Here is a 9271-nt window from a genome sequence, read left to right as displayed (position 1 = left end):
GATCTGCACCTTTAAACTTACCCGTGTCACGCGGACCCCGGAGGCCCCACCCACATCCGTCCCACATCACTTCCTCAGGGTCACGGAGCTAGAAACTCTGGGGCGCGAGGGGTGCGGCTGAGCCGCGCTCGGGGAGGCGCGGGCCTTGGCGGGGACGCGGCCCCGCGCACTGTCGCCATGGAGCTGCGGCCTCACCTCGGGGCCACCTGTGCGCTGGGCTTCGGTCTCCTGCTGCTCGTCACCTCTTCTGATGGACACATCGGGCTCGGAAAGGGTCAGACCAACTTCCTGTCTTAACCTTTACTCACCCTGGGCCCGGCCCGCCCAACCCCCGACTTGTGCTCACACGGCCCTGCGCCCCTTCTGTCTCCAAGGCCACGCCGGGTTTCTTTCTTCCTCCTTAACCGCTCCTGGATTTTGAGGATTTTTCGGGGTTAGGGAGTAGCGGGTCCGGGGAACGTTGAGATGGGGAAGTTGTGCTTGAGGCCTCCCTAAATTCTTGGGTTGGGAGTAAGGAATGGCCCTTAAATCAGGGAAAGCATGTCTAAGAGTCCAGCATCGGTGCTTAGCACTGGTAAGGTCCTTAGGAACAGTCAGTCCCCTTCCCTGCTGGGCGGCATAGGGCCTCTGGAACCTGCATATGCAGAGATCCTCTCCCTGGTTTTACATCACCCTTCTCACTTCTTCTCCGAAGAGTCGGGCATTGCCCCCTCCGTGCCTTAGGGAGAATAGGACCTGCATTCCAGGAAGGCATGACTGGTATATAAAGAAAGGCCAGGAAGGATAGAGGGCCTGATGTTAGAGGATCACCAGCGAGTTGTCCTTGGTGTGCTTCAGACAAATGTGTCTGAAGAAACTGAACTTTTTTGGGGACTGAGTGGTTATGAATGGGGGATAGGAGATGTGACCCCCTTCTCCATCCCTTTACCTACACCTTCTTTGGAACTTGGGGTTTATGCTTTTCTAAGTGGAAGAGTGGTAGCATGGATTCCCCTTTCCTTCCATTTTTTGTACTGACCTTACTGGATAGAATGATTCTGATACAGTCCTGTTTTATTATTTATTTATTTATTTTTTTTTTTTTATGATAGTCACAGAGAGAGAGAGAGAGAGAGGCAGAGACACAGGCAGAGGGAGAAGCAGGCTCCATGCACCGGGAGCCTGATGTGGGACTCGACCCCGGGTCTCCAGGATCACGCCCTGGGCCAAAGGCAGGCGCCAAACCGCTGTGCCACCCAGGGATCCCTACAGTCCTGTTTTAAATTCTGCTTTATCCTCCCTGTTTGCATACATATTGGTAGGTGATGAGTTGGGAGGACATTCAGTGTGCCTGAATGCAGTCACTCCTTCAGTAAATAATCAATTTTTGGTCCCCTGTCATATTCCAGGCCCTGCCCTAGGCACTAGGGATAAAACAGTGGACAGGACAGATAAGGTTCCTGCTCTCACAGAGTTTGTATTCAAGTCAGAGATACATGGACACATGAATAAGAACAAATTAGGAAGCAAGAAAATTTCAGCTAGAGAAGTGCTATGAAGGAAAGGAAACTGATGGAGTGGAATAGCTAGGGAGAATGAGGGATCTAGCATTACATGAGCCAGGAAGGTCAAAGAAGGTGGTATGTGGGTTTCCATCTCAGTGATGAAACTGCACAGTGGATTCTACTAGGCCAGAATGTTTTCAATACTGACAATCCCAGTTTGAAACAGATTACTGTATACTTAGCACAAAATTGTAAGTACCAAGGGAGACAGAATATGGTGTTAGGAGTGTGGGTATAGATCTGAGTTTGACTTTATTCTGCTGTTGACCAGCTGAGAGACTTAGGGCAAGTTGCTAAACTTCCCAAAGCTCAGTTCCTCATCTGCAAAATGGGCATAATAATAACTACCTTGGACACTCAACAAAAAATGTATTGTGTTCCAGTTACTGTTAGGCGTAGGCAGTACCTTGGAGTCACCTATTTAGTATCTTTATTCCTTGTTAGACGTAAACTATGTGTGGTTGTTTCAGTTGCCATTGCTGCATAATAAACCACCCCCCAAGTTAGTGGTGTAAAGAAGTCATTTTATTATGCTCATGATTCTGAGGGTCAGGAATTCAAACAAGGCACAGTGGGGAAGGTAGATCCCTTGGTTCCATGTCTGGGGCCTCAGCTGAGCAAGTGGCTTCTCCATGGGATTTTTTTTTTTTTTTTTCATGGGCAAGGTGTGGGCTTCCTCACAGCATGACAGCTGGATTCTAAGAGTGCCTGCTCCAAGAGAACAAGGTGGAAGTGCATTGCATTTTTATCTAGCCTTACAAAGCATAGTATCACTTCCACTGCAAGGATATGTTCAAGGGGAAGGACCCCCATGGAAGCAACGTTGAGGGTCACTTTGTAAGAAAGCCCCAGTACGCCAGGACCATTTCTGTCTCATTTATGCTTAGGAATATTTGTTGGAAGAAGAAATGAATGAGACACCTGATCATTGAGATCCCTGTCTTTTCAGCTTATAGTCTGAAGACTGTCAAGACAAGTAGGCAAGCAGTTGCAGACACTAGCATCTTCACTGTGGGCAGGAGGTTCTAGGAGGGCCATCCTGAGGAAGGAGGTCTGTGTTGTGAGGATTCAGTGGAAAAATGAAAGGCACTTAATATTGTGTTGGAAACTTAGAAAGCTAAATTTAGTTAATATTTATTATTATGGCCTCCCAAGGAGGAATATTTAATTGTTCCTGAAAGGAATTAATAATGTTTCAAACTTTTGTTTTTTGTGTCTCTTGGGTATGGATTCTTGGGAAATAAATTAGAGCCCATGTACCCAAAATGTGCTACCTGAAGCAGTGGTTCCTGAAAATTCTGATGAGTTAAGATTTCTTCCCAAATGTTTCCAGGAGATGGTCTGTTGGTTTATATGGAGGAGAGACTGAATGACCGTACTGTTTTCTTTTTTTTTTATTATATAACTTTATTATTTATTATTTATAATTTATTATTATTATATAACTTTTTATTATTATTATTCATTTATGATAGTCACACACACAGAGAGAGAGAGGCAGAGAGAGAAGCAGGCTCCATGCACCGGGAGCCCGACGTGGGACTCGATCCCTGGTCTCCAGGATCGCGCCCTGGGCCAAAGGCAGGCGCTAAACCACTGCGCCACCCAGGGATCCATGTTTTCATTAAGAACAGGAAGTATGATGGTGTGTTGTGAGCACTGGATGAATCAGGAGGCTGGGATTTAATGCTAGTCAGACCATGTAGCCAGCTCTGGTCTTCCCTGGGGACTCCTTATTGAATGAGAGTGTTGAACTAGAGATTAATTCCTGAGAGTCCTTTCAAATCTAACATTATGGTGTTCTAGAATATATTTGACTCTTGAGCAACATAAGGGCAGGGCTGCTGATTCCCCCACACTCCATAGTCAAAAAATCAACATATAACTCCTCCAGAACTTTACTGATTGATCAGAAGCCTTACCAATAACATAGTCAAGATATTTTTTATGTTATATGTATTATATACTGTTTTATATCATAAAGTAAGCCAGAGGAAAAAAGTTAAAATCATAAGGAAGAGAAAATACATTCATGGTACTGTATTATAAAAAATCCACATATAAGTAGATTCTTGCGGTTCAAACCCATGTTGTTCAAGGGTCAACTATAATTTTTGTCGTTCTCTGTGTCCTAAAAATTTGGAATATATCACCTGTTGGGAGGATTGTAATGACTAATGTTTTATGTACATTTATTATATTTCAGGCACTGTTGCGTGCATTTTTCATGTATTGACTGGTTTGGTCCTCATGATAACCCTCTAAGATGGGTAATATTTTTTCTCATAATCCCCATTTCACAAACGAACAACCCAAAATGGGGGCCCTCTGAACCCTAAATGGGGCAAGGGAGTCAGCTGGTAAATGGGTACAAACACCAGAGGCCATGCTTGTAAGCCATGTACCACTCCTGCCTCAGAGTGCAGGAACTCCAGTAGAGCCTTTGCAGGAGAAATGGGAAGGCTCTTAATGGTTCTTGTGCTCTCCCTCCTGAAACAGAAATGGAGGACTTTGTCAAGTCTCTGGAATAAAAACTTAGCACTGACACATATGAAGGGTTTACCTTCCACGCTATGCCCCTTCACAATAGTCCTGTGGGGTCGATATTTTGTTAGTCATATTATGCATTTGTGAAAGCAGAGGACGGAGCTAGGATTCCAACCCGGGGCTGTTCCACTGCAGTTGGACTCTACTCCCTCAGCCACAGTGTTTTTCTACCTCTCAGGTACCGTGTTGCTTGTTTTAGAGGCTTGGCTACAGCTCTGACACCTGACCCTTTATTTCGTCAGCCCGGGAGGGTGTGTAATACTTTTCTGATATCTCCCACTTCATTCATGAAAACAATTTTAAGATGAAGGCCTTGGAAATTCTGATATAAATGCCGTGTTTAGAAAGGGTCCCTTCCCCTCCTCGCCCGTTAAAGGTGATGTTTTAGGGAAAGGGCAGCTGGATGTGGGCGCCTTCAGCTCACCTTGCAAGTAGTGGCCTACGTGAAGTGGCTGTGCCTGTGCCACGTCAGGAACTGGACTGTCATCCCGTGCTCCACGTTGGCACACGTGAACGCGTGCGTGGTGTCAGGGAAGTGGGTGGTTTTAGTGACAAGGTTAACCCTGTACACTTTCAAGTTATTTTTGAAGGAAAGCAAAAGCACCCAGTTTTCCAGATCTGAAGTCAGTGTTTTCATTCTGCTTTGGTGAGGCCATATTCCTTCATTGTTTGTTCACTCAGTCTTTGCTAGACAGGCAGTAGAGCACGTGGCTACTGCCTGGAGTCTCCACCTGGCTCTGCCACTTACTGGTGGTGAAACCTTGGGCAAGCTGCTTAACTTCAGCTTCCATATCTGTAAAATGGGGATACTTAGAGTTTCCATGTGAAAGCATGGAAAACAGTACTTGGCACATAGTGAATGCAATATGGATTAGTCATTATTAATATTGTTGTTACCATTGCATTATTGTGATTATCACAAAGTAAGCATTTAAAAAATGATAGTAGTGATTACTACTATTATGAAAAATTCCAATGTAATTTTTATTTTTTCAAGATTTTATTTTTAAGTGATCTCTGCACCCAATGTGGGGCTCAAACTTACAACCCCATGATCAAGAGTTGCATGTTTTACTGGCTGAGCCAGGGAAGTGACCCTTTGATGTACTTTCTTTTTAAAAAAACTATCTATTTGTTAGAGAGAGGACATGCACAAGTGGGGAGAAGGGCGGAAGGAGAGGGAGAAGCAGGCTCCCCACAGAGCGTGGAGCCTGATGCAGGGCTCAATTCCAGGACCCTGAGATCATGATGTGAGCCTAAGGCAGACGTTTAACTGACTGAGCCACCCAGGTGCCCCTCCAATGTACTTTTTAATTTTTTTTTTTTTTTTTTAATTTATGATAGTCACAGAGAGAGAGAGAGAGAGGCAGAGACACAGGCGGAGGGAGAAGCAGGCTCCATGCACCGGGAGCCCGATGTGGGATTCGATCCCGGGTCTCCAGGATCGCGCCCTGGGCCAAAGGCAGGCGCCAAACCGCTGCGCCACCCAGGGATCCCCAATGTACTTTTTAATATGAATTTCCAAAGAAGTTTTGTACATGTAGTGAATTGTTTCAAATTATGCTGTCGAGTATTTTCTTGTTCATATTTTATCTCCATTATTGATTGGGAAGTTGACATTCTAGTTCTATTCTTTTGGTGGTTACTTTTGAAATTTTATTTGCGTACTTACAAAATGTAACATTAATACCCTAACCTTCTAATGGTAAGAGGTTCTTAGAGCATTTCAACTTCAGTCACCTCCTCTTTACTTATTAGCAATTGTTCAGTGCTTTAGTTTTGTTTTGGTTTTTTTTAACTCTACAAATTGAGCATTAACATTTTTTTGTACAGAAAATATTTAGATTTATCTACGTTTGTCAGTTTCTTTGCTCACTATTCCTTGTATCAGGTCTTCTGGAATCATTTTCTTCCTGAAATGCGCCTGTTTTTTATTCTTTTAGTCTCTTTGGTTCTTCTCTCCTAGAGGATTATTTCATACCCTTTGTCTTGGGAAGTATTTCCCAATACTTCCTCCACAGTCTTTGCTCTCAGCTGGTGACCATGCTTGCTATTTAATAGGAGACAAAAAAAAAAAAAAAAAAATGGAGACAGAAGCAGTTGGAAGAGGACTTTCAAAAATTGTCATCGCTACATCTACCCACCTTCTAGTACTAGCGTCCATATATTCTTCCTCCCCTGTCTGCTGGATAAACTATCTGTGCTCCTAGCAAAAGCTGATCCCCCTATTTGAGTAGTAACTCTCATTTTCTTTCACCTGTTCAAGATATTATTGACTGTTCCTTCCTGTATCAATTGTCCTACCTTTATTATGTCATTTTTCTTTTTTTTTTTTTAAGACTTTATTCATGAGAGACACACAGAGAGAGAAAGAGAGAGAGAGAGAGAGAAGCAGAGACATAGGCAGAGAGAGAAGCAGGCTCCATGCAGGGAGCCCGAGGTGGGACTCGATTCCGGGGCTGCAGGATCAGGCCCTAGGCCAAAGGCAGGCATCAAACCACTGAGCCACCCAGGGGATCCCCTTATGTCATTTTTCTATCAGCTTTCAACAGCCCTATTTTTTCCTCTATATTTAATAAAAACCCTTCCTCTCCTCACTGTTCCCTCTGGTAGTTGCCAGCAAAATTCTGTGCAAGAGTTGTGGGCACTCCTCTAATTCTTCCCCTGGGCTACATTGATCTTGCTCTAAATCATGCTTTTATCCCACTCTACTGATCGAAACAGGTCTTGTCAAGGTCAGCATTATTCTCCACTTGCTAAACATTGTGATGACTTCTGATTTAACAGGAGCATCCGTTAAATCAGAAGTTGATTCATTCAAGTTGATCATCCTTCTTGAAATATCTTGGAAACACTTGGATTCCAGGGCTCCATCCATGGTTAGCTTTCTGCCGATCTCACTACCAGTTCCTTGTCTTGTCCTGTTGGTTCTTCTTGAACCTGACGTGGGAGTGCTCCAGGGCTATTAGACTCCCTCTCCATCTACACTCACTCCTTGGTGATCTTATTCAGTCTTAGGGCTTAACTAACATCCACATTCTGATAACTTTCCCTTGAATTTCAGCCTCAGACATTCAGTTGCCTCTTCAGCATCTCTACTTGGGTGTCTAGTAAGCATCTCAAAATGAACATATCCAAATCTGAACTCTTTATTTTTTTTAATTTATTTTTTTATTTATGATAGTCACACATTGAGAGAGAGAGAGAGGCGGAGACACAGGCAGAGGGAGAAGCAGGCTCCATGCACCGGGAGCCCGACGTGGGATTCGATCCCGAGTCTGCAGGATCGCGCCCTGGGCCAAAGGCAGGCGCTAAACCGCTGCGCCACCCAGGGATCCCTATTTTTTTTTTAAAGATTTTATTTATTTGAGAGATAGTCTCAAAGCACAAGTTGGCGGTGGGGGCAGAGGCAGAGGGAGAAGCAGACTCTGCTTTGCATGGAGTCAACACACTGGGGTTGATCCAGGACCCTGAGATCATGACCTGAGCCGAAAGCAGTCACTTAACCAACTGAGCCACCCAGGTGCTCTTAAGCTCTTAACGTTTCTTTCCAAAATTCACTCTAACTCTTTCTCTCCCAATTCTGTTCATGGCAATTCCATTCTTCCAGTTGCCAAAGCCAAAACCTTACAGTTGTCCTTAACTCTCTCACCCCTTATCCATAGCAAAATCCTTTTGACTTTGCCTTCAAAATATATCCATCCAGACTCCTATCGTATCTCACACTCGTTACCATCTCAGCTGGCCCAAACCATTATCATCGTTTGCCTGGATTATTGCAATATCCACTTTACTAGTCTCATTTACTTTTGCTTTCCCCATCTATATTATTTTACTGGTGCTACAGTAACAAAGTACTACAGACTGTGGCTTAAACAGCAGAAATTTGTCTCACAGTCCTGGAGGGTAGAAGTATGAAATCAACAGGATGGGCTCCCTCTGAATAGTGAGGGATGGATCTGTGTTAGGCCTCTCTCCTTGTAGATGCTCTCCCTGTGTGCATATCTGTGTCCACGTTTTCCTTTTTTATATAGAGACCAGTCACACTGAGTTAGGGCCCACCCTGATGACCTCATTTCAACTTGATAACCTCTGTAAAGACCCTATTTCCAAATAAGATCACAGTCCTGGGGGTTAGGACTTCAATGTCCCTTTCTTATGAGATTCAGTTCAATTCATAACACCCCACAATGGTCTGTTTTCAGCATAGAAGTTGAAATAATCCTAGACCACATCATGTTACTACTCTGCTCAAAACCCAAGAGTTTAGTAAAAGCTAGAGTCTTTACAGTGGTTTATGGGCTGGGCATTGTCTGCTCCCTCCTTTGCCTCTTTATTCTTCCTCCTTCTACTTCGAGGGACACCATTGTTTAGTGAATAAAAGCAAGTAATCTGGACCTTGCCTGCCTAGGTTCAGATCCCAGCTCTGATACTCACTAGTGATAAAGAATTTGGCAAAGTTACTTAACACTTTGTGTCTCGGTTTTCTGATCTGTAAAATGGGATTCATAAGAGTACCTACCTCTAGGGTTATTATGAGGATCAATATTTGTAAAGTACTTAGAATAGTGCCTCCTTGCATATTATATTAATAGGAAATACTTGTAGCAATTCTCCAATCCCAGATGCTGTTTGGAGTTCTTTAATGTATTCATTTTCCCAGTCCTCACAGCAATCCTAAAAGATAGACACTGTTGTTATCCTCAGTTATCCACAGCTGAGGAAATTGAGGGTAAGTAATTTGCCCAAAGTCATGCAGCTAGTAAGCTGCAGCGCTAGGATTCAATCCAGGGAGTCTAGGTCCAGTTTATGCTCTTAATCGCTACCTATGTTTATGCTCTTGACCACTAATACTATGTAATGAATGTCTGTTTATTGAAATAATAGTTAATTGTGAATACTAGATGGTGGAAAAATACCTTAGTTTTTCTAAAACTCTCTGTTTTGCCCTTGTTTTTGATAGTTTTGCTAGGCACATAATTCTAAGTTTAGAGATACTTTCTTTTCAGTATTTTGAAGTTGATACTCTGTTTTCTTCTGATTTCTAGTTTGCTCCTGTCGATTTTTTAAAATCTTTTGTAGGAGATATGTTGTCTTTGGGATCCCTGGGTGGCGCAGTGGTTTGGTGCCTGCCTTTGGCCCGGGGCGCAATCCTGGAGACCCAGGATCGAATCCCACAT

The 9271-nt window shown here is 43.6% G+C and overlaps 1 protein-coding gene across 1 annotated transcript in view; it reads left to right on the top strand.

Annotated features, from left to right (window-relative positions):
- Positions 1 to 47: 47 nt before the first annotated feature.
- The window catches only part of TXNDC12 (thioredoxin domain containing 12), a 30104-nt gene continuing 20880 nt past the window's right edge, over positions 48 to 9271 (top strand). Inside the window, exon 1 of the mRNA XM_041737936.1 lies at positions 48 to 274. Within this exon, the coding sequence (XP_041593870.1) occupies positions 178 to 274 (97 nt within the window). The 5' untranslated portion in view covers positions 48 to 177. The remainder of the gene's footprint in view (positions 275 to 9271) is intronic.

Source organism: Vulpes lagopus, chromosome 23 (genome assembly GCF_018345385.1).
Source record: "Vulpes lagopus strain Blue_001 chromosome 23, ASM1834538v1, whole genome shotgun sequence".
NCBI lineage: Eukaryota > Metazoa > Chordata > Mammalia > Carnivora > Canidae > Vulpes > Vulpes lagopus.
Note: the sequence above shows the minus strand (reverse complement) of the source record. Positions and strands in the feature narration are given on the sequence as shown.